The sequence below is a fragment of the Festucalex cinctus genome, chromosome 2, assembly GCF_051991245.1.
Source record: "Festucalex cinctus isolate MCC-2025b chromosome 2, RoL_Fcin_1.0, whole genome shotgun sequence".
Classification (NCBI taxonomy): domain Eukaryota; kingdom Metazoa; phylum Chordata; class Actinopteri; order Syngnathiformes; family Syngnathidae; genus Festucalex; species Festucalex cinctus.
In genome coordinates this window covers 26298994-26323878 of record NC_135412.1, presented here as the reverse complement: position 1 = coordinate 26323878, position 24885 = coordinate 26298994, and the positions used below count along the sequence as shown (strand labels likewise).

The following is a 24885-nucleotide window of genomic DNA, read 5'->3' as shown; positions in this document are numbered from 1 at the left end:
ATTAATGGAGGCATAATGGATTCCATTCAGGCACATTGCTGCACCCTGCGTCAGAAATCTGTGTAGTCCTACTAAAGCTCCTCCAGCATTTTATTCTACATTTTAAAATCTTTTTGTATTCATTTAATTAAGTTTAAAAACATTAAGTTCACAAGTATAGCCATTCTCTTCCAATCTGCTTCCATGTTTGTGCTGCACCTGTACCCCGTGTGTGTTGGTGAGGGGAAGGAAGGGGAGGGGAAGCATTGGGGGAGGTTAAAGATTTTGCGATTGCTCTATGGTCATTTTGTACTAGGGTTAACTCTTTTCTTGAATGTTCTTTGGCAATATTCAGTGAAACGTGAAACGTTTTACATGAGCATGCTGGTGCTGTTGATCATCCTATCATTTTATATATATATATATATATATATATATATATATATATATATATATATATATATATATATATATATATATATATATATATATATATATATATATATAAGAACTCTGAATAAAGAAAGTGATGAACAAGTGATGAAAATGGATTATTTTCTCATCACACGTGGGCCACCATCTGATCTCTGCCAGGGCTCGATGTTGTCACGAGGGCGTTCCGCTCGCCTTTTCCCCTTCTTCCAACCCCCACCACTTCCTGTTTCCTGTCCCTGCAGGAAGTAGATCTGCACTCACTTCCTGTCAGTCAGCAGAGGGAGTTTACAGGAGTAAATTTGGTATGAGGCCAGAGGTCACGGCAAATTCTTTTTTAGAAATGTGCCCATATTTATTTCAAACATGAAAGGAAAAGAGTTCAGAAAGATGAACAGTCAGAAGCAGAGGTGAGCAAAGTATCGCACACTTTGTTCTTCATTCTGATCCACTGATATATTATCAAGAGTCCTATAATATATTTTGCATCAGCTTAGCCATTTTCCCTAAAAATTGGTTGGTTTAAAAAAGGTATTTATTTATGTATTCCTTTTTCATAATTATCTTAATGAATAATTTATTAATTTATTGTAAATGAAAAAATTTAATATTGGTGCATTAATTAGAATTTAATTAATAAATAAGATGAATGATGAATGAAATTATTATTTTTATTATTTTGTTCTTCATTCACAAATGGCTTTGGCCCATCTGTCCTGTTAAATATGAAACATAGCGAACACACTCCTTGCCTAGCCAACCACGAAAATGTCACTTTATCATCTGCTGATTTTCTTTTCAACTTTGCATTTAGTTTTATATTTGTCTTTTTTTCTTGTATTTGTTTCACATTTACCAAGTCAACTCCACTGATCCTGATTCCCAAATTCAACACTCGCATGCTTCCCCCTCACATCGCTCGCTCCCTTTTCGCACTGCGAGCCAAGGTGTGGGTGTCAAGCCTCTGAGCTCGCCTGGTTTGGTGGCCTTGGCTCCCAAGGTCTCGTGGGCTGCGGGTTGAAATCCCGAGCCCCGAGAAGCCACGGACTACTGGACGCTCATCTATCGCCGTGGTAACAGCCAGCCGAGCAGCCGGCCAGAATCTGAATCAGCAAAAAGTTTATTTCTGGTCTTGTTGAACAAGTAGCGATTCAAGGGTGCGTTTTGTCCCTTGGTGAAATACATTAGATTGCATATCATTTTAGAACATATAAATATAAACTTTTTTTTTTTTTTTTGGCTCCTGGCACTAGAGTGCTAAATGTTAGTTTCCATTTTTTCCTTTTCCTAGACGTTGATTTATTACTGTTTGGTAAACAAGAGAATGCATTTTGCTTATTTTCAACTATATAGTCAGCTTTAATTTCAAGAGGCAAAAAGTATCTTTTTCAACAGTATTCTTTCGAAACATAATGGCAAGGATATATTTCAATGTCTCGCTCTGAGCAAAATGGTTTCACTTTGCAATAGACAAATCAAGTGCAAAAAAAAGTAATATTTCTGTAAAATAAAAAGTTATGATGCACATTTTTCAACTGTTGGCCATCTTGGTTTAATATGAACTGTTGATAAGTCCATTAATAACATAGATTATATTGATAAATTGATAATTATGGCATTTTTTTTTAAATCTCGTGATTTTCAAAGGATGCCTTCCAGGTTTTTTTTTTTCCTTTCTCTTTGACTCCTTTGTGGGGTTTAGTACTGATGTCATGCGGTGATGATGAGCGTCGTAGAACAAGAAATGGAACTTATGCAACATAGCAAATAGTTTGACTCCTCAGTACAAAAAAGTAATAAAATCCATTTAATATTTAATGCGCATACTGTGGTGATGAGAACATAATTCACCCACGGAACGTTGGGACGAAGGAGGAGTTGGATGGGATGAAAGGATGAAAGGATAAAAGAACAAAATGTTGGTAGGTCTGTGAGCCTCATGCAGAGTGAGTTGTTGATGATGTCAATAAAACACCAGTCTTTGGCTCTGGACTTCAACACTCCGCCTCCGACTCCCGTCACTACTCGCTACATTGGTGACCCCAACATCCGCCTCGTTGACGTTTCCGAGGCTGAGAATTTGATCGAATTGAGCGACATGGCGAACTCCGCTGGTCTCAAGTTACCGGATTTTTGGGAGTCGGCCACGGCGACCTGGTTTGTACAAGCTGAAGCTCAGTTTGCCATCCGGGGAATTACGGACGATTCCACGCGCTACTACCACGTTGTGTCCGCGCTCGGGAGCTCCACGGCGGCCAGAGCTGTGAGTTTTATCACCTCTCCCCCGGCACGGGATATGTACGCGGGGCTCAAAGCGTACCTCCTTAAGACCTTCGAGCTGTCACGACCGGAAAGGGCTCGCTGCCTTTTCGCCATCCAGGGCCTGGGGGACAGTAAGCCGTCCGAGCTAATGGAAAAAATGCTGAACCTGCTTGGTGCGGAGGAGCCGAACTTTTTGTTTATTGAACTGTTTCTGCGCCACATGCCTCCTCATGTCCAGACAGCGCTAGCGAATACTACCATTTCCGAGCCACGTGCTCTGGCGGAGGAAGCTGACCGTTTTTTCCTGGCCACCCAGCGTTACAACCACGAGGTCTTGGCTTCTGCGCGCGCCTTCCCAGTCCCGGCGGCCGCAACGGCACCTCATAAGGCACGCGCTGCCGTGGATGGCCGATCAGCCCCTGGCTTACGCTATTTTCACGCACGTTTTGGAACCAAGGCGAAGAGGTGCCGCGCCCCTTGCTCCTTTGTTGCGTCGGAAAACGGCAACGCCTCCACTCAGTTGCAGCTGTGAGTGGGGGCGCAGAGTGCCGGCTGCTGTTTATCATGGACACCCTCTCCAGACTCAAATTCCTTTGTGACTCCGGCGCACTTAAGGGTGTGGCTCCTAACCGTGCGGTCGACTGGACCGATGTGAGAGTCAAGGCTTTTGAAGAGACGAAAGCCGCGCTGTCCCAAGCGGCCTTGTTGGCCCACCCACGCCCGGATGCCCCGATCGCCCTCACTACTGACGCATCTGATTTTGCCGTTGGGGCTGTTTTGGAGCAGCGCGTCGAAGGTGCGTGGCAGCCACTCGCCTTTTTCAGCCGCCGGTTGGTCCCTCGGGAGCGCAAGTACAGCACGTTCGACAGGGAACTCCTTGCTATCTGGCTGGCGATCCGCCACTTCCGCTTCATCCTGGAGGGCCGTGAGTTCACGGTCTTCGTCGATCACAAGCCGCTCACCTTCTCCATGTCGAAGTTGTCCGAGCCGTGGTCCGCGCGGCAACAGCGCCAGTTGTCGTTCATATCTGAATACACCACGGACATCCGACATATCGCTGGCAAGGACAACGTGGTCGCGGATTGTCTGTCCAGGGCAGCCGTCAACACGGTACAGCTGGGCCTCGACTTTTCCTGGATGGCGGCCGACCAGGCTTCCGATCGTGGCACCCAGCTGCTTCGGAGCTCCGACACCGGGTTGCAAGTTGAAAGGGTGGCGGTCGACGACTCCGGGGTCGAGCTGTGGTGTGACGTCTCCTTGGGTTGGCCTGGACCGCTGGTGCCCTCTGGTTGGCAGAGGGCCGCCTTCGACATGGTGCATGGTCTCTCACACCCCGGCAGGAAGGCAGCGTCGAGGTTTGTGAATCAGAAGTTCGTCTGGTCTGGGTTGAAGAAAGATGTACGGGCCTGGGTCGATTCATGCGTGGCTTGTCAGCGAGCCAAGGTCCACCGTCACACCATGGCGCCTTTGGAGACTTTTGTTGTCCCTGCGAGGAAGTTTGACCATGTCAACGTCGACATCGTAGGTCCGCTTCCTCCTTCCCAGGGCTTCACCTACCTCCTAACGATGGTGGACAGGACGACCCGCTGGCCAGAGGCCGTTCCCCTCACCTCCATATCGACCAGTGACGTGGCCCGGGCGTTTATCGGGACCTGGGTCGCTCGGTTTGGACCGCGGGCGGACCTCTCGTCCGACAAGGGTGTGCAGTTCACGTCAGAGGTTTGGAACTCTGTTGCTGAGGGCCTCGGGGTCAAGCTACACCGCACCTCCGCTTATCACCCTCAGGCTAATGGGCTGTGCGAACGGTTCCATCGTTCGATGAAAGCCGCTTTGCGCGCTGGTCTTTCTGACGGTAATTGTGTCGACAAGCTACCCTGGATCATGCTGGGCCTTCGTACTGCACCTAAGGAGGACCTGCAGTGTTCGTTGGCCGAGTTGGTCTATGGACAGGTGCTAAGAGTGCCAGGAGATTTCATTCCGGACGCCTCGACGCATTGGCCCGCACCCAGGCCTGGGCCGCCGGTGGATGCTGCTGGTGCGTTCCAGCCCGTGCCCACATCGCAGCATGGCACCCCTGTGGCCCGGGTGCCCCCCAACTTGCAGTCGGCCGAGTTTGTTTTCATCCGACACGATGCGCACCGTGGTCCCTTGAGTCCCCCCTACGACGGACCATTTAGGGTCCTGCAGCATGGTACCAAGACTATGGTCGTGGATGTTGGGGGCCGTTCCGAAACTGTTTCTGTTGACAGGCTTAAGCCGGCTCATGTGGACCTGGCCGGACCCTTGGACTTGCCCCGCGCCCCCCGCCGCGGCCGCCCCCCTAGGCTGCACCTGGGAGACCGTGCGGGGTCCCTTCCAGTTGTTCCTGCATCCCCGCCAGTGGGTGCGCGGGACTGTTCTGATGTTCCTGCTGTGCCCCTCCCGCCCACGCTTCCTGGGTACGTTACCCGCAGGGGTCGGGCAGTTTTGCCGCCCCGTCATCCGGAGTTTGATTATGGGTGAATTCTGGGGGGGCTTGTGTGGTGATGAGAACATAATTCACCCACGGAACGTTGGGACGAAGGAGGAGTTGGATGGGATGAAAGAATAAAAGGATGAAAGGATAAAAGAACAAAATGTTGGTAGGTCTGTGAGCCTCGCGCAGAGTGAGTTGTTGTTGATGATGTCAATAAAACGCCAGTCTTTGGCTCTGGACTTCAACACTCCGCCTCCGACTCCCGTCACTACTCGCTACAATACACAAAATAGTAGATACTAGTGATAGGCCCAAGTGTTTTTTTGGGGTTTTTTTCAGGGCCGATACTGATACTAATTATTAGTAGTGAAGGACACCAATACCCAGTATTTTTCACTATAAGGGAAATATTGGCATAAAAAAATCCAACTTTTAACAATTATTTTTGTTGAAATGTCTTTAAAAATATTTTTTATTTAACAACTTTTAAGATTTGCAAAATCTTGAAGTTTTTTATTTTATGTACTTATTTATGTATGCATTTATTTATTTATTTATTTATTTATTTATTTACTTATTCTTTTTTTAAATCTTCGACAATAGACAGAAAGTTTTGTTTTTAAAATTCTAACAAAAAGTTTACAGGGTCATCAGCATGTCTTAAAAAGTTAAATGAAATTTAAAATATCTAAATAGCTTCCTATTGTTTTCTAAAGTAAATAAGGTTTTCCAAACTTTCGATGAAATGTTCCAATAAATTTTCACTTGATTTTAATTAAAAGAAGAAGAAGAAGGTGCACAGAGTTCCCAGGGTCAGCAGCAACATCTCTTATAAATAACCATAATAATAATAATAATGATAATAATAATAATAATAATAATAGCAATAATAATAATAATAATAATAATAATAATAAAAATAATTTAAATAAATAGTTCCTTCAAATAAACAGTTTCAAATAGTTATTATTGGCCGTCTTTTTAATAAAGGTCAATGCCAATATTCATCAAAATGCCCAAAATCGGTGCCGATAATCAGCCCAGCCAATTATTGGTCTACCCCTTTAATTATAACTTTCATTCCAATCATTCTCTTTGCTGACTGCTGGGATACATTGAATGCTTCTAACCACATGTAGTCAGGTATGTGGCATTCATTTTTAAGTAACCTGCCAAACCTGGTTACTTGCGTATACCAGTACGATTTTAATCTTTCCCAGTGGATTCGTTCAGTTTTATTTATTTCCCGCTTTTTCAGTGCCAGTCTTTTCTTAATATCAAAAGTTGCATTTTTTTCCCTTAACTTGTATGTTTTATCTACTATAAACAACTAGTTTGAGACGTCCAAAGTGGAGAAAAGGTAGGCTAAAAGTGAGAGATAACCCGCTGTGGGGCATTTTTAGGAATGGAGGCTCTCTGTGATCCACAGCGTCTTATTTCGAAACCCTCAACTTAAGCGTTCTTGCTATTTGAGTGTCCAAACTCTCTTTTATAGTTCAGAATATTTATCTTTCTGACTGGCTTACTTTCCCTGAATCGACATGCGTGGGTCTAAACACTGGCGTTGCGAACACAGCCGCGATGTGGAAATCTGGCTAAAATTAAATGGAATTTCAGCCCTTCTTTCTATATTTGTGCGTGGCTGGTTTTGTAACTATAAGAGTCCCTGACGCCACGTGGGCGGGTGTGCAGCGTGGCGACCCAGCGTGACGCCGCGGTGAGCGTGCACGACTGCCAGCAGACGCAAAGAGAAAGTGTGGGAAACTGAAAAAAGAACAGAAGAGGAAAAAATATCTAAGAGAGGAGTCAGACTAAAAATACGCTCTTCGTGTTATGCATTGATATAACTCAATGTCTGGACTAGGAATTGCTGGTCAAATGAAACACAGATGAATAGGCAACAGTTACAGCTTGGGTAAGTTGCAGTTTGTAGTTGAAATAAGGTTATTAATACCGAGGCAAAAATAAGTTAACCACTGATATATAATAAATTTCTATAAGCAAAAAATATTTATCTTAACTTTGATAGCAAGTGACAAGAATCCTACTGTTTATTTTACGTACCTTTTTGTCTATATTCCCTTTTCTTATTAATAAGTTCATTTTGACATACAATATATTGTTATTAAATGACATTAATTGAGGACTATCTATAATTCATGTCAATGGTTTCTTTGGTTATTGTGCGAGAATCCAGGGACAATTGTCTACCGACTGTTTGAACCCTTGCACTGCAGATGTCCACTGGTGCACAATGACACTCGTGCAAAAAGTTGGGCGCCATTGTTTTTGTTGGTCTCCTGTCCTCAGTTTTCCCATCTTAGGTTTCCCCCTACAAGTTATTCCCAACATATCATCGGCGGCATCTATGTATGTATATGTTTGCGAGAATGTGTGCGGGCGCTTGCGCGCGTGCGTGTGCGTGCGTGCGTCTGGAGCCACGAGATGGAGTGTGTGGTTAGCCACTGGTGTGTTCAGGGACTGAGGGGCACCTCGCTCTCTCTCTTATAGTCTGCTGCTGGCTCTCTCGCTCTATCATGTGACCACCATGTGTAAAGGATTTAGTCCACCACAACTCATACACTGGTGCCCCATATCCAACCTGATTATTCCCATCACGTTCCAATGGAAAAGCCAAAGTCTAATGCCCCAAGGTTGTATTATTTGGAATTTGACCAACATTTTTGGGGAAAATTCCCACAAAACGCCAGTTTGAACTGCTGTCACTCACTATTGACATGCAAAAGCTGAGCAAGTCTCACGAGAGCTCACTTCAGTAAGCATCATAGACTGTTTGTTTGTTTGTTTGTTTGTTTGTGACACTGTAACAAGGGTTGTTAAGTAGGACGGCGCATTAGGGCCACGCATAAATATATATGTATTTTTTAGAGGATGGGGCAATATTCTGAGAAAAAAAACACATATTTGCCACTTTTTAAAGTTTCAAATTTGTGACTCTGTAAAGTGCCAAATTGACAAGGAAAAACTTGTAAATCTGCGAGTTCATAAAGTGGCAAATCTGTGACTTCATAAATTGGCAGATTTGCGAGAAAAAACTCAGAAACTCACGAGCAATACATGTACTGTAATACTCGGATGTTTGTGCCAATATTTATCGGTCGGGTTTTCAAATAAGGAGATAGTAATTGCTTTAGCACAGATTAACCATATGATGATGTTCAGCATTCGCTATTGAAGCATTTAAGTTAATTTGTTAAAATGTATATTTGCGTGTACATTTTAGTGATGGGCATTACAGTTCTTTTAGGTGAACTGAATCACTAGAATCAGTTCATTTAAAAGAACCGTTAAAAAGATTCGTTCCCAACAACGTCATCTCCCCGCTGCTGCAGCGCAGGGTACACCATCATGTGCTGGTGAGAGAGAGAGACTGTCACTTGTTCTATTTTGTTTTTATGTGCTTGCCCCCAGCCCAGTATATGGACGGACACCACATTAGCCGTTAGCTTGGAGAAAGACATGATAATGAAAGCTTGTCCCCGCCAGCACGGAAGTCGTGGCGTTTCTGTGAGTCGTTCCTTCCTTGGCAAAACGTGAATCACTCGTGACAAGACTACAATCACTCACTCACTGAACTGGTATGGCAGTACGTTCACTCAATGACTCATACGCGAACGGGAAATGGAGGTAACACGTTCACGTGAACCGGAAATGGCAACACACTCATTCACTGAATCGTTCCTGAACCGGAAATGGCAACACGTTCAATCACTGATTCGTTCACTCACGGATCCGTTCACGTCTTCGCGAAAGGGAAGCTTCCTCAGTGACTCGTTCCTGAACACCAATAGTGAGGCTGCATGTGTAGTAAAGTCCCGCCCACGTCTGACGCTAGCTTCTGATTGGTCGTTCGCGAAGACTGACGGCATGAGCGTGGCTGCTCTCAAATGAACTGAGAGAAGAACAAATCACTTCAAGAAGTGACCCGTTCACTCACGTTCACTGAAAAGATTCGTTCTAAAGAACGAATCGGTCGTGACCGACACAACACTAGTACATTTATGTTTCCAGAATTACACATTCATACATTTTGTTTTTGTTTTTTTGTATAAGTATAGCTCAGTTGATGTGTCGAATTTGCTGCTCTCTGTCATTCACTTGCATTTACATTGTGTTAGTCAGTTGATAGGGGATCAGGAAGCGTTGTGTGCTCTAGCTGCAGCGTACTAAGAATAAAGTTTAAATTAAGAATTAATCCGTCTCTATTCTGCCTTTTCATTTTATAAACAGTATCCCATTAACCACCAACCAATCCTCACATGATTAGACTATAGATATGATACATGTATTTGTAGTCTCTGAGTTATTTATTTATTTTTTTCCCACGAATCTGCCACTTTATAAAGTTGCAAATTTGCCACTTTATAAACTAAAAAATTTGTCACTTTATAAACTTGAAAATTTCATTTTTTTCTCAGAAATTTGCCACTTTATAAAGTGGCAAACGGAGTTTGGCATAAATAAAGAGTAAATATTCATCAGAATAGTCTCCAAGCTGTTTAATGACACTCCTAGCTGAAGTTTACTGCCAAACTAAACAAAACAAAGTCAACTACAGGTTGTGTGTTTGAAACAACTTTATAAAAGTGGAAAATATGTGACTTTATAAAGTGGCAAATTTACAATTTTTGTTTTGTTTTGTTTCTCGTAGTATTGCCCCCACCCTCGTCGTAGTTAAGTGAATGTCGAGCTGTAGAAAAAATAATAATAATAAATGAGACTGCGACAAAAATGGTGAGTTTATCTGATTTTGCCATTTACAGGTTCAGTGGTGCCTGACTTCTGAGTTTTTTGAGAAACCGATTTTTTTATTTTTTTTTGCTTTGACTTGCAAGTCCAAACTTGACACACGATCACTGTGATGGTATCCAACTGACTCAACTCCCTTCACAACAGAGTTTGGCAGATATAAATAGTAAATATTCGTCAAAAGAGAGTCTCCAAGCTATTTAATGACACTCCCAGCTGAAGGTTACTGCCACACTAAACAAAACAAAGTCAATTACAGGTTGTGTGTTTAAAACAACTGCCTCGCCTCCGCTAGCACGCAATGGGAAACACTAGGCAAACAATTAGCATCATTAGTGGTGTTGTTACCCTTCAAGCAACAGACATCAGAACACAACAGTACGTTAGACATGCAGATAATATAGCAATACTCACAGGGATATCGTCTTTATCCTTTGTAAAGAACGATTAATAACTGGAAAGCCGAAGAGGAACAGAGCCCGATGTTTTACACTGCCCCCAGGTGGCCAAGACTCACACACCAGTATGAGAAGGTGCATATTGCAGGTGTGGCAAAAACATTTATTTTAATTTCATTTGTCACTACTTTATATTTTTACAAAATCTGATATTATAAAGTACTATTTTCTCATTAAAAATTGTTGGTAAAGATGACTTGAGATATGAGCTTTTAAAACTTCACATCTTTGTTGAAGAAAAATTATCATTTTGATTTTATTGCATTAACTACTGACAAATTTCAATTCAAGTACTGTCATAAAAGAATTCATTTGCAGATAACGATAATACAGTCCCTTGTTTATGCACTGTACAGTCAGTGTATACAAGAAGTGGTTTTGAGTATGTTTTAAATGTAGTTGCAGATGCCAATATCATAGTATAGCAATTTAGATTTTTTGCTGTGTACTTTATGTGAAGTACTATATCAACAGGTTACTTTTATTGTAGTTCTGTCTGCTGTATATTGAAACTTGCAACACTTCCGCTTCAGGTGAAATGTGAAAACAATGCTGGGATTCTTCTGTCTGGAGGTCAAATATGGCTGACAAGGGATGAGGGGGGAGGGAGGTCTACATGTAGAGTGAGAGAGCGAAGAGTCATAGGAAATGGAGGAAATCCTGACAGTAAACATCCTGTTGGAGGAAACCCCTCTGACACAACAGGTGTTTCACTAGCCCTCATACATTACAGATAATTAAAGGGAACAGAATACATACACTGTAGTAAACATCACAGTGCAACTCCCAACTAATCATACTACATCTAGGAAGTAACACTGTCAGTAAATGTCACTGCTGTTGCGCAAATTGGACAAACAAGAGGTAGTAAGTCAAATACATTAAGCAAGACGACTCCTTCCAAGGAACTGTTTTGCAGGTGCTGGCCAAAGACCATTTCCCGCTATTCATCATTCTGGCTGATTCCTGCCTAGTTTTCCCTGTTCTCCGTGCCCTTTCAACTCGTGCGCTGACAAGAGTGAAACAAATTGAAATTTGTGGTTCCAAAGTAAACCCGTATGTATCCCTTTGACAGAAAGCAAACTTCGCAGCCTCTCAATCAAAATCCAAAACAACCGTTTTACTTAAATAGGATTTTCACTTCAAACCAAAGGTTTTTGTGCCACATGGCTATGTGACAAAATACCAGTTTGATCGTGGATCCCTTTCAGCCAAAATGTTGGGTTGAAGTGGGTAAATTAGTATTGTGTGCTCATACTGTATCTAGCTACGTGTAGTACGATGTATAAACTGCTTTACAGACTACTATTGTTTTGTGTAAGGAAACACAAACAGAATTGTTGAACCTACTTAAGTTTAAAAAGAGAATTGTTGATCAACTTAAAAAAAAATTGTTTCAAATGGTAGAACACAATTGAATATATTCACTTTGGATTAGAGCTATCAAACGATTACATTTTTTAATCAGATTAATCACATCGTAGAATTTTGATTAAACATGATTAATCACTGACTTAAAAAAGTTTTTTTTCCCAACATTTTTGCCCTTTGCACACGCTCATCCTGCTTTTTCTAATCAATTAATTATTTGCATAATTTAAAATGGGAAAAAATGACCTACGACATATGAAATCATTTATTAAATGCTTTACTTTAATGCATGTATTTATGTTTATTGCTCAAACTCCAACAGCTACCTTTAATGTAACCATCCACTGCGATTAATCTGTGGTAATACAATGATTAATGCGATAATTTTTTGTGATTAATTAATTAGTTAAAGCTTTAACTTTGACAGCACTACTTTGGATTAACTTAATTCAATTGTGTTACCATTTGAGGTGATTTTTTTTTTTTTTTTTTTTTTTTTTTTTTGAGTTGGTCATGCAAAGCAGAAGTGAGAACAGAAGTAATAATTTTGGATGAAGTAAGGAAAAAGAAAGACACGAGGTCAGGAATGGAAAAGCAAATTAGGAAGGAATCAATGATGGAGCGTATGGGTAACAGGAACATAAGCCTGATAACGATCCTGTTCATTGGAACAGGTGCTTTGGAGCAAGGAAGCATCCAAAACCTGCAGGACTCTAGCACTCCAGGACCTAATTTGGACATCACTTACAGTATAGCGTACTCGCCCATATCCATCGAGACAGTTAATGTTGCACCGTGTTCAATCAGAACAATTCTGCTATTGTTTTTGTTACAGGGGGCCGGGATAGCCGGCGAGAGTGGATCCCAGAATATGCAGACCAGAGGAAGGATGATAAGGAATTGATTCCGCTGGGATGCGCGGAAACAAACAACCGAAAAAGCTGGTCAGACAACCAGTACAAAAACAACTCAACCGAAAACACTTGCAAAAGGCAAGGAGAAAAATAGTGATTAACGAAAAACACTTGCTTACAAAAAGCAAGGATTCACAACAAACATCATACAACACGAAATAGAAAGTTCAACCTAAGAAAACGTGGCCAACAGCGCACACGTAAAAGGTAACACTACAAGTCTAGGTGAGAGAACGGAAACTAAAATCCAAACATTTTACAAACTACAACAAAGGGCGACGTAGTAATACATGACACGTGAAAAACTATGAAAACGCTCAAATAAACACTTGGCAGCACAGCAGTGAGCAAGATGAATAATCTGGCAGTCAGCAGTAGTGGCGCAGTGGCTTTTAAAGTCCATTGATTGTCCACGAGGAACAGGTGCGGTCAATAAGGTGGGAAACGCCCACCAATCACTTGGGTGCTGGAAAGAAAACAAACAGAGGCCTGAGAGCCAAACCATGACAGTTTTTACTTAAGCAAACATTTGTTAGTCTAGAAAATAGCTGAATAGCAGATGTCTGGGGTCCGTGAAGGAATGTAATGAGGAAGAAAAGAAGGAAAAGGAGGATATGTCGGAAGGGAAGAAAGGAATCTTGGTCAGAGAAAGCAAGAAACAAATTAGAAATGAAAAGCAATGTAAGTAACAGCAGTCAAATTAGTCCATGATCTAATTGTAGGAAATTATAGTTTTGCTTTGCATTAACGTAATTTTTTTTTACTCAAGTTAAAGTCAAACTTTTGTTTGGAAACAAATCAAATTCATGGTTTGAAATAAATAATAAATTAGCCACTGAGAACTATAGTAGTCGAATTCTACTTTTGTCCTTGAGATAAGTCCAGAAATTAACATAGAAAAAAGGCATAATGTTTCCAATGAATAATGGTCTAAATCAATGTTTAGTTTCATTTTTTGATAGTATAGGGGCAGTCCATTAGTGCAACAACTGAGCCAATTTCCATTTCCAAAATGGCTGAAGTCAGTTGTGCTTTAGCTTGGGTGCCTGCTCATCTGAATGTTAAGTTCAATGTTTTATCATCTTTCATGAAACATTAATAGATTTCTCAGATGTTTTGAATAAACTAAAATCTGAGGAAAACCACAATTTCATTAAGTACGAGCATCCAGAAGAAGTAATCATTGCCATATAAATCACCAGGTTATAAATCTGCCAAATTATATTGCTGCTATAAACCGATAAATTATTCCGCAAAATAACAAAACATTTCACTGTGGTAGGATGACGTGGTATACTAGGGGCCTCCAGGATGGCACATTCATAAACACATGTGCAAAAAGTTGGCTTTGTCTCCCAGGAGAGTTGAGTGTGGAGGAGATACCAGTACGCTACAATAAGTGACACCTTTGTGCAAGGAGGCATGTGCAGGATTAGCACTCAGAAACAGGCTCATGAGGGCCTGATGTGCACAAGTGGGACCTGTGCTCATAACTTGGAACCATGCAACCCGGGGAAAAAAAATCTATAGGCCACTACAGTATATTGGTCAGGCCACTTAAAAATAAATAAATAAATAAATATTTTTTTATATCAATCTAAAGTTTTGAAAATGGCTGGCTTTTTTTGATGATGCAATGTGCAAGTTCTTGGAATGTGAAAGACAGAGGCAGAGTAACTGTAGAAACCTCACGCCTGCTGAACGAAGTTTCTCTATTCGACCTATTTGCTGCATTACTGAGGCCACGTCGGAGTGTTTCGCTTTGATGTTGTGCACTTTCATACTTTGCCCAACAGATGGCGGCAGCTGACAGTCACACATGATGCGGCTGTGGTTTTAAGGATTGAGCAGTGGCAGCAACATGATGGTCGAGAGTTGTCACTTTTGCCTCACAGTTGCACGACTGGAAAGCATCATACTGCGTTTAATGTTTCAATTGCCTTGTTTTGTGGCATGGATGGGTTAAAAAAAAAAAATGCCTTACTGCTGCATTCGAGGATGGTCGGAAGTCGGATATATCCAAGTTGTTTTTTCCCAGTTCCAACCTGAAAGCGTTCGAGGCGGACGTAAACAACCAAAATAGCGGATAATGATAAATTGTTTTTTATTTTGGTCTTCAAAACTCATTTTGACCTCTGGAAAACTTAGCTTTTTGCAATTTTGCTTCATTTATTTTTATTTTTTTTTATCCTATAAGCATTCCATACAATTCAGTATAGTTGACCGTATAATTTCATTCAGGCGCGGCAATACGTTGCGTTACGTCAAGTTATGTCAAATATTTATGAAGAAAGCTATCTAGTTTTACATTCGAGTAAATTGTGTTTTGCCATTTAGAGTGACGTCACATTGTAGTCCGCCGGTGAAGTCGGGTCCTTTTTTTCTTCCGACTTCGCAAGTGGAATTTCCGAGTTCAGGGGGGCATTCCCTTACACACTTCCTGGTTGGAAGTAGGAAAAGTCCGACTTTTGACTATCCTCGAATGCAGCAGAAACACCCTTCCAGCAGATGTCACTGCTTAGCTTCCGCTGCGCCTCACGGAGGGCAAACATCCCATAACAAATGAATGTACAGAGCATCGGCGTCACCAGACAGATTTCACTGGGGCAGTGCCCCAGTAAAAAATTCACCAAAAAATTAATTAATTAATTAATTAATTAAAATAAAATCACTTCAGAGTTTGACAGACTTCAGACTTGACAGAGGAATTTTATTTTGTCAAAATCAAGTTTCTTCCTGCTAATACAACACCTCTGCTTCAACCCATGGACCAGCAAGTCATTGCAAATTTCAAGAAGCTCTACACCAAATTCCTTTTTCAACGATGCTTCGAGGTGACTAGTGACACGCAGCTAACCCTTTGAGATTTTTGGAAAAATCATTTCAACATCTCCCATTGCATCACCCTCACCGACAAAGACTGGAACCAAGTGTCATACAGGACGATGAATTCGGCATGGAGGAAATTGTGGCCCGAGTGTGTGACGGAACGAGAGTTTGAGGGGAGTGTTGCTGGTTCCAGCACAGCTGCTGATGTTGATGTTGAAGAGGAATCCCAAGAGGACACTCAACTTATTGACGAAATTGTCAGGATGGGCCAAAATCTAGGGTTAGAAATGGACAACAGTGATGTCGAGGAGCTAATTGACGAACATCGTGTCGAGCTGACAACAGAAGAACTCCAGCACCTTCAGGAAGAGCAGAAGAAGACGTTGGCAGAGGAGATGTCTTCTGATGCGGATGAGGGAAGGAAGGATGCCTCTACTGCTGATATCAAAGATATTTGTGCTAAATGGGATGATATCCAGAACTTTGCGGAACTTTACCATCCAGATAAAGCCGCAAGCAGTAGAGCCGTTTATGGATTTAATGATGTTGTTATTAGCCACTTCCGCAAAGTTCTAAAAAAAAAAAAAAAAAAAGGGGAAAAACAAGTGACTCGAGATAGGTTCTTGGTTAAAAGGAATGAACACCCTGTGGCAACGTCTCCCCAACCGAAGAGAATGGCTCGAGAGACGACACCTCCAATCGACCTACCCGACGTTTTTATGGAAGAGGATTCTCCTTAGAAAAATTGATGAAAATGTGCTCTTTTTTTGTTCACATGATCATAATCTTTTTATTTACTGTGTTCAAATGATCTTTTATTATTAATTTCATCATGACGAACTTAAATATTTCCAAAAGTTTTTCGAAAAAAATAAAATAGGATATCTTCTATTAAAATAAAACAGTGTCTATTTCTACCCTATCTATTTATGGTATACAGTGCAGTTTATTCGGCTGTAAAACGCCATTATGTAAAAGAAGACCATTGTGGAAAAGGACATTATGAAATAAAATCGACTGTAAAAAAAAAAAAGTTTTCTTATCTTATAAAACCTTAAAAAATAATTTAAATGTCATTATTTTTAAAAAGTATAACATTGTTCAAATTAGCATTATGAAATATTTAATCAAAATAAAATATTTGTTACATATTTAAAGAATAGTATAACACTTTTCATAGTAATACTAACACCTCATTTTAAAATTTAATGGCCATATTACATATTGTCTGTTATTTATCGACAGGATAGTTATTTCAAAATAACCTTTTTTTTTTATTTTTTATGTATTGAATTTTGACACTTTTGATCTTCCATAGTCTGGAGCCTTCGGGAGCTGGCCTGCAAGAACACCGCAAATTAGACACACAATGTATTAAAAGGGATACTTGACTGGGTGGGCCGTTTTCAGCAGCAAAATGTTTGCACTTTGTCACTTTGTACACTTTGTACATTGAATTTTTTATTTTTTGTTTGTGATGTGAGCAATCAGGGCAAAGTAGTCATAGAAGTCAAGTCAAGTTTATTTATATAGCCCTTAATCACACAAAAGTCTCAAAGGGCTTCACATGCCCACAGTTGACAAATAGTAACGACATCCCCTGATCAAACCACTAAAGGGCAAGGAAAAACTAAAAAAAAAGAAAAAAAAAGAAAGAAACCTTGAAAAGGGGCCGCAGATGTGGTAATCCCCCTACAAGGATGACCAGGCTGCAGTGGATGCCAAATGGGCAACAATTTACATAGCTTATGATACTAAACATTAGTATTAGAATAGTAGAAAAGTCCATTGAGGAAGCTGAAGCACTGCAAGAACATCCTGCGGGAACACATAAAAGCAAGAGGCGAGCAGCAAGTGCGTCATCCTTGAAGACATTTTTTTTTCCTTGTTGCCATTCAAAAAGTTATGTTTTGTGGCACGTTGCACGTTTACAGAAGCATGTAAATGAAATAAATTGTCAAAAAGAAGTTTGACTTTTTATTGATATTTTTACAATTAAGTGACACAAACATGATCTATAAACCATGCAAAACGATAATGATGACAGTAAGTCTGGTGTATTAATTTTTTAAAATATATCCTCCTTTTTGACCTTATTGAAATGGCCACGCTAATAGCAACCCAAAAAGTCATTATGTGACCATTCAGTACCAAAGTGAACAGAATGACACTCATACCTTGTAGCAAGAAGCACATCGTCGGTGCGGTGAGCGTGCTCTGTAGTCCAAACGGGAATCATCTTCAATTCAAATCTTTCTTCATCAAGTCGTTTCTACTTTCAATTCAAATGACTACCGGTACATTCACACACCAAACCGTGTCCCTTGAGCAGTGTTGCACCTGAATGAGTTCAATGAAGGCACATACATGACGCGATAGCTTGCCCGATGTAACTCACAGCATCTCTGTGTGTTTCTTGCGCAAAGCGTATTCGATTCTGCCATCCTGAAGAGTAACACACAAAAAGAAGAAATACACACATTAACTATTTAACACTGTGGTCTTGACTGATATGAAAGTCATCCCCAAAAAATGAGCAATTATTTTTGATAGTGGTGTTAGTTAATAGATCTTATTTTGGACTAAATAATGAAAACAATCAAGTCCTGCGTCTGCTCAGCCAAAGCCGTCGTTGTGCAGAAAGCTAACTGCTCTGCACTTGCTAACAACTACACGCACGTACGCACGTGACCAAAAAGCAGCAGCCACCAGATTTGCCTGTCATGCTCGCAAACATTCACTTTAGAAACAGGAAGTGAGGCCGCCCGCCCACTCCTTGTGCTCCACGAGTCCCTCGCTCGAGCAGGCAAGGAAGCCAAAGCGCTGCCACCCTCCACCACGAGAGCAAAGTCTTTTTGTCACATGTTGACCTCTTCCAGGGTGGCCATTTTTAGTTGGAGGCTCGCCATATGGATCATATGGTGGCGGACAGTCGTCAGACTCGGATGATGCTGATGGAAGATGAGGCTCGGTGAAGCTAGGACGACAAACAGGATGAGGGTCCATCAGCGACATATTTCAACACAAAAACATAAACACTCGCACATTACCTACCGATTTTTCACCGCCCTTTCACTCACACACTCTTTACGACATCAACTACTGACAAAATAGTCCAAAGAGGTGAGTATGAGACAATTCAGTTGTGGAATCCTAATGGTGTCCTTGACAGCTCCTTAAAATTGGTAAGAGTCACATTAAGTACACATTTGTCATATTGACATTGTGAGGCTGGAACTAGTTTGAGGCAGTGACTCCCCATAACCAGCAGAGGGTAATATAACACTGCATAGGATGAGAGGAAACAACATCGGGGCAGTGACAGAGCCAGACTTTGATAAATAGAGGGGCCATGGGGGGCCCAAGGATACTTCATCCAAAGATGACGCCAAATTTGTTTTCATGAAAATTAATTTCAATCGGAGTCTCTAAATGTTCAAATATATTTAAGTACATATTAAGCACACAGGAGATTTTTGCACATAATGTGCCGTTTATGAACAATGTATAAAATGTACAAAAAATAATTTAGTACTGTTTAACCTGAATGAACTTGCATGCACACACGCAGATACTGTATTCATGCAATTACTAAAAAAAAAAGAAGAAAAAAAGCATACAGTACTTTTATCAACATAACATTATAATATGAACATAGTGCAAATTTGTATTACAGTATGACTAAAGCTCCTGTCTAAGTGCCAAACTCTCCTTGTCATTTCATTTTCCACACACCCTATGAAAAATAAATTTATTGCTCCCAACTACTCCTTCGTTTACAACCACATAATTTATTATTGTGATTAATTAATAATGTTAATAAATCCTCAACTTCTACAGGACTGTCACAGAAAATTTGAATATTGGGATAAAGTACTTTATTTTCTGTAATGCAATTAAAAAACAAAAATGTCATACATTCTGGATTCAATACAAGTCAACTGAAATAATGCAAGCCGTTTATTATTTTAATATTGCTGATTATGGCTTACAGCTTAAAAAAAACTTAAACATCCTATCTCAAAATATTTAGAATATCCTGAAAAAGTATACTAGTAGGCTATTCAACTAATCACTTGAATCGTCGGTAACACTTTATAATAACTACCCGTTATAACTAGTTAATAGACCATTAGTAAACTGTTAATGAATGAGTTATTAATGACTTATTAAATGTTTGTTAACTGTTTGTTAAGGTTTTAAAATGATGTCTATAAATAGTAAAAATTTTATTTTTAAACTGTTAGTTATTGAGCTCTAAATGACTTGTTAACTGTATAGTAATTATTCATAACTATATTTTATAAATTAGTAATACATTGTTAACAAGCTATTAGAAAATTACTTACTAATGACTTGATAAGTATTACTTCATAGTTTGTATAGGTTATTGGGACGTTATTATAAAGTTGCCACTATTCCTCATTTATTGCGTGTTAGTAAATGTGGAGTAGTTGCAACTTTAGAATAACGTCCCAATAACATAAATAGAGTAATAACTAATATTTAAGTTGTAGATTAACTCACTTCTTTACAGCAGTTGTTAATAGTTTGTTAACCATCTACTAATACTATACCAGTGAAACTTTGTAGAGGAGCACATGAGTGGAAAAAGTTCAATGGTACGGAAAATTTATATTTAGGCATGGTAAGGCATAGTAATTTTATATTTTAAATTTCACCTTCAAATTCTGTACTTTCAACTTGTTCCACCTGTTTGTTGTTTGACAAAGTTTCATAGTTATTAGTAGATGGTTAACATCTACTATGTAAAGAATTAGCTAATATATAAGTTAAATATTAGTAAGTAGTAGGGGTGTTAAAAAAAAAATCGATTCGGCGATATATCGCGATACTACATCGCGCGATTCTCGAATCGATTTTTTTTTTTTTTTTTTTTTAGGATTCACACCTTGAGCATGGAAGAATGTTATATGAGCGGAACATTAAGCCTTAATATTTTATTTTAATGCTGTTCAAACATGAAACAGATTACAACCTCTATAAGACTGAAATTTCAGATAAATAAATAATACATTTTCATATAAATCTTACACTCTACAAGCTTACTGATTAGTATTTTCTAAATTTGAATGAAAAAAAATCGCAACAATCGACTTATAAATTCGTATCGGGATTAATCGGTATCGAATCGAATCGTGACCTGTGAATCGTGATACGAATCGAATCGTCAGGTACTAGGCAATTCACACCCCTAGTAAGTAGCTAATTTATACTATTGGGATATTATCGTAAAGTTGCAACTGTTCCTCATTTAATAACAGTTAATAAATGAGGAATAGCTACCACTTTAGAATAACGTCCTAATAACAGATATAAACTATTAACTGATACTTAACAAGTCATTATTAAGTAATTTACTAATAGTTTGTTAACTTAGTCTTACTAATTTATAATATATAGTTACAAATTATTAATATACAGTTAACAAGTCATTTATAACTCAATAACTAACAGTTTAATAATGACATATTAACTGTTTATAGTCATAAGTATAAATCCTTAACAAACAGTTAACAAACATTTAATAAGTCATTAACAACTCATTAATTAACAATCAACTAATGATCTATGAACTACTTATAACGGATAGTTATTATAAAGTGTTACCGAATCGTCTAACTCGAAACACCTGCAAGTGTTCCAAGTGAATCCAGAATGTATGACATTTTTGTTTTTTTAATTGCATTACAGAAAATAAAGGACTGTATCACAACATTCTAATTTTCTGAGACAGTCCTGTAAATGCAAACGTCAGTTAGTGTGTTTGAACTTTCAACCATTGGAGGGTGCTATTGTATTGCATAACAACAATGCATTTATTTTTAGCTTGTGCAAAACGTTGCTTATTGATGTCCGTCCAGAACAATCTATCTGAACATAAAAGTTATTTTAAACAATCACTCACATCTCACAGGCAAACCAACATGATATAGCCAAGTTGCCAAATGCCAACGTGCATTCTTGATGTGACGTACTCAGGAGACTGCTCCTCTTAACAGGTGATTCTCCTTCTCCAGACTCCTAGTGAGGTTGATTATAATGCTTTGTCGTAAGTAGCGCCAGCCACTGTTCAGGAGGGGCATAACAATTAGTAGGCGTCTGATTGAAAAAAATGCTGGCAGGCTGCATCGGCAAGGCGTGCGACGTCACTGCGCCGGCGCCGGCCGTGAAATGTCAATCATTTGGCGTCTGCTGGGTCCAATCACATTTGAGCAGGGGCATGTGCCACCCCAGCCCCCCCTCTGGCTCCGCCATTGCATCGGGGTAGATTGACTACAAATACGCTGCGTCCGCTAATAGCGCAAAATATTGCTCCACAACTGCACCCACAGTCTGCGCCCATTACCCACCTATTCACTAAGCATATTGCTCTAATCATATACCGGTGCAAACACACCCACAAAACTGACAGCTGGGAGCAAATTTGCACCTGATTTACCACACATGGCAATGGATTTGGATTAGTATAGTAACAGTTGCGGGAAAGATGACATTATCAGAAAGCGAGATTGGACCGTGAGGTGCAGAAGCGTTTTCCTCATTTAGCGCCATGAAGCTGTACAGAGCAGAGAGGACGGCAACATAATTCATTCATAAAGTACAATTTATTGGTGCGATCGTTTTAAAAAAATATATTGTCAGAGGTTGGCGTGGGCGTACAGTATGCATCTGGCCCGTAAAAATGATCGTAAAATGACCCCCCCGCCATTGCCGATCAGCCCGGGTTACGTTATGTGTCCTCTCTCTCTCTCTCTGCATGATCAGCCTGGGGGGGGCGGGCAGTTGGGCACCATGCTCTGCTGTCATGATCCCAGGATCGAGGAAGCGCCAAGTTTACACCAGCCTTCCATATACGTTGTTTGCGTCACTCAAACTGCGGGTGGCTATTAGCGCTGGCGTTAGCAAATTAGACGCTGCATATCAATGAGTCTCATTTGCATTGGGGTGGGCATAATATGCGCCAAATGTATGCAAATGACCTAATTTACATACATGCAAATACTGCCAGCGCACCGGGACGCAATCTGGTTGGCAGCGCACTTAGTGACGGATTTCCCCTTCTGCGCATGTTTAGTGAATTAGGCGCTCCTGGATTTGCTCAATTTTTACCGGTTAGCGACGCACAAAGGCAACACAAACCTTTAGTCAATCTACCTCATCATTTTCGAATTGACCTTACCGTGGCATGCCCCTCCCCGCTCACTTAAATGCAATGAGCAACGCCTTCGGACATTTTCCGGTCAAGATGAGCTGAAGTGTATTCACAGTAATGGAAAAGTTGTCAGATCTTCCTTGTGATTTCTCGGTTGGGTATTATCATTGGGGGGTGCCAAGCAGAAAGTGATGCCAAAACAAAACCTGCATAAAAATGTCACATCCAAAAGGCTGTGTGATTAATTTCCATATGCACCGAATGTTTGCCAATGTTGGTGCTTCCCCCACAGTATTGAGGTTTTGTAATGAATTTTTTTGGTTGTCTGTGAGCTTGGAGGGCTGCCAATTGAGAAGAAGGGAGAAAAAAAAGCAACACACCCCAAGGTAAACTCATCTTTTCCTGGAATGTTGTCGTTGATTGTTGTAGCTGTTTTCCAGATATCCCAGACTGTTTGCAGCCTACTTGTTTTCTATTTAGCCCTGATGACAGAAGCTGTGGTTGCTAAGAGACGCATCAAGCACACAGAGAGAGTGTTGCAATATTTTTATGGGCCTGCAAGACACGGCGGAGCTACGCGCCAAAAGGAAGCCGTGCGGAGGAAAGCGAGGACTCACCCTGCCGCTGTGGTAGATGGGCGAGCTGGCGGGCGAGGCGTTGTAGTAGGAGGAAGCCACCGGAACCAGCGGCCTCTTGGCCTTTTCTCGGGTGCCGTTGGAGTCGCTGTCCTTGATGATGTCGTACTGCCGGCAGAACAGGGCGATGACGGCTGTAGAAAAGCAAAGCAAAAAAAAAGGAAGGTGACATGCGCGCAGGACATGTGGCCACGCGCGAGTACAGAGAAGCTGACCTGCCCACAGCAGCAGCACTGTGGTGATGATGAGCAGCTCTCCGGTCTGCAGGTGAGGAGACATCCCCAAACCCTCCATTGCTGGCTCGTCTGACCACACGCACACAACAGTCAATTTGTTTTTTGTTTTGCTGATAACAGCACTCATTCTCCAAAGTGGCTTACAAGAATATATGGAAATGTTTTTGATAAGCACTTGGGCCGACGCTGTTTTATTTTTGTTGGTCATTATGGTCCCAATGGGAGATTCAAAATATTTTTAGAGTCGGCACTCGATTTGAAAGGTTTGTTTTTTTGGTGTGTGCACCCTAAATGCAAAAGCTGCTTTACGGTCAAGCAGCATTCCGGCGGGGTAATGGTCGCTTCTTTCCAAGGTCCTAAAGTGGACGGCGCGGCTGGGTTGGCTGTCGCCGTGCGGCCCGACAGACTGCACCTGCACACAAATGAGATGGAAAACATTCATAAAAGTGGCTTCAGTACTATTTGATTCAACAAACACATTTTGCCGACTTCACTTCCTGTCCTTGTGTTTTTCTGTCAACTCAACCTTGATCATAATAATAATAATAATAATAATAATAATAATAATACAGCCTGCAGTAATCATTTTCAGTCCTTCCTGCTGGGCGATTGCGCTTTATCCTCCAATGTGGTCGGTCAAAGCATATCTGGCCAACCGGCTTGATGAGCTTTCAATGACACGTGCTTGCTGGTGACTATTGTTGAAGTCATCCCGTCAGTCTATATGAAGCTCCAGTTGAGCTGCCCTGAGGGCTCCATACAGAAAAAAATGGAAGGTTATCACGGATACTTTGACATTCCTCACCTTTCATATATTAAAAGCACTCGAACCAAATCATCTGTCGGTAAACGTATGCCATTTACAGCAATGCAATTTTTGTTTGGATACATTACAGTATAGGACTGCTCGATTATGGGAAAAATAATCATCACCATTATTTTGGCAATAATTGAAATCACGATTATTCAAACGATTAGTTTATGTGGGGAAAATCTTGAAGTTAGAGTGCAGCTTGTGCACTGTGCAGTAGGACGATCATTTAATTTTGATACAAAACAGGAAAAATGTTTACACGTTCAAAAATATTAAGACCAAATAAAAAAAATAGAAACACTATAATTATGTACCGTAAGTTTCTTGCGAAGCAAACAGAATTTACAATAATATTTATTTATTTATTTATTTATTTATTTGTGTTGGCAAAAACATGAAGTTGGAGTTCAGCATGTGCAGTAGGACGAATATTTATTTTTTGGTACAAAACAAGAAAATGTTTACACATAAAATATTAAGACAACTAAAATTCTTTGAAAACACTATAATTTCCTTTTGTAAGAAACAAAATTTATTAACTTAGTTATTTTCA

At 40.5% G+C, this 24885-nt stretch overlaps 1 protein-coding gene across 1 annotated transcript in view; it reads right to left on the bottom strand.

Moving 5' to 3' along the window:
* Positions 1-16974: 16974 nt before the first annotated feature.
* Positions 16975-24885, bottom strand: part of LOC144014313 (fibronectin type III domain-containing protein 4-like) — a 48602-nt gene continuing 40691 nt past the window's right edge. The window contains exons 4-7 of the mRNA XM_077514056.1: positions 23828-23930; positions 23498-23587; positions 23265-23416; positions 16975-18447 (exon numbers count right to left, since the gene is read on the bottom strand). Of these exons, the coding sequence (XP_077370182.1) occupies positions 18406-18447; positions 23265-23416; positions 23498-23587; positions 23828-23930 (387 nt within the window). The 3' untranslated portion in view covers positions 16975-18405. The remainder of the gene's footprint in view (positions 18448-23264; positions 23417-23497; positions 23588-23827; positions 23931-24885) is intronic.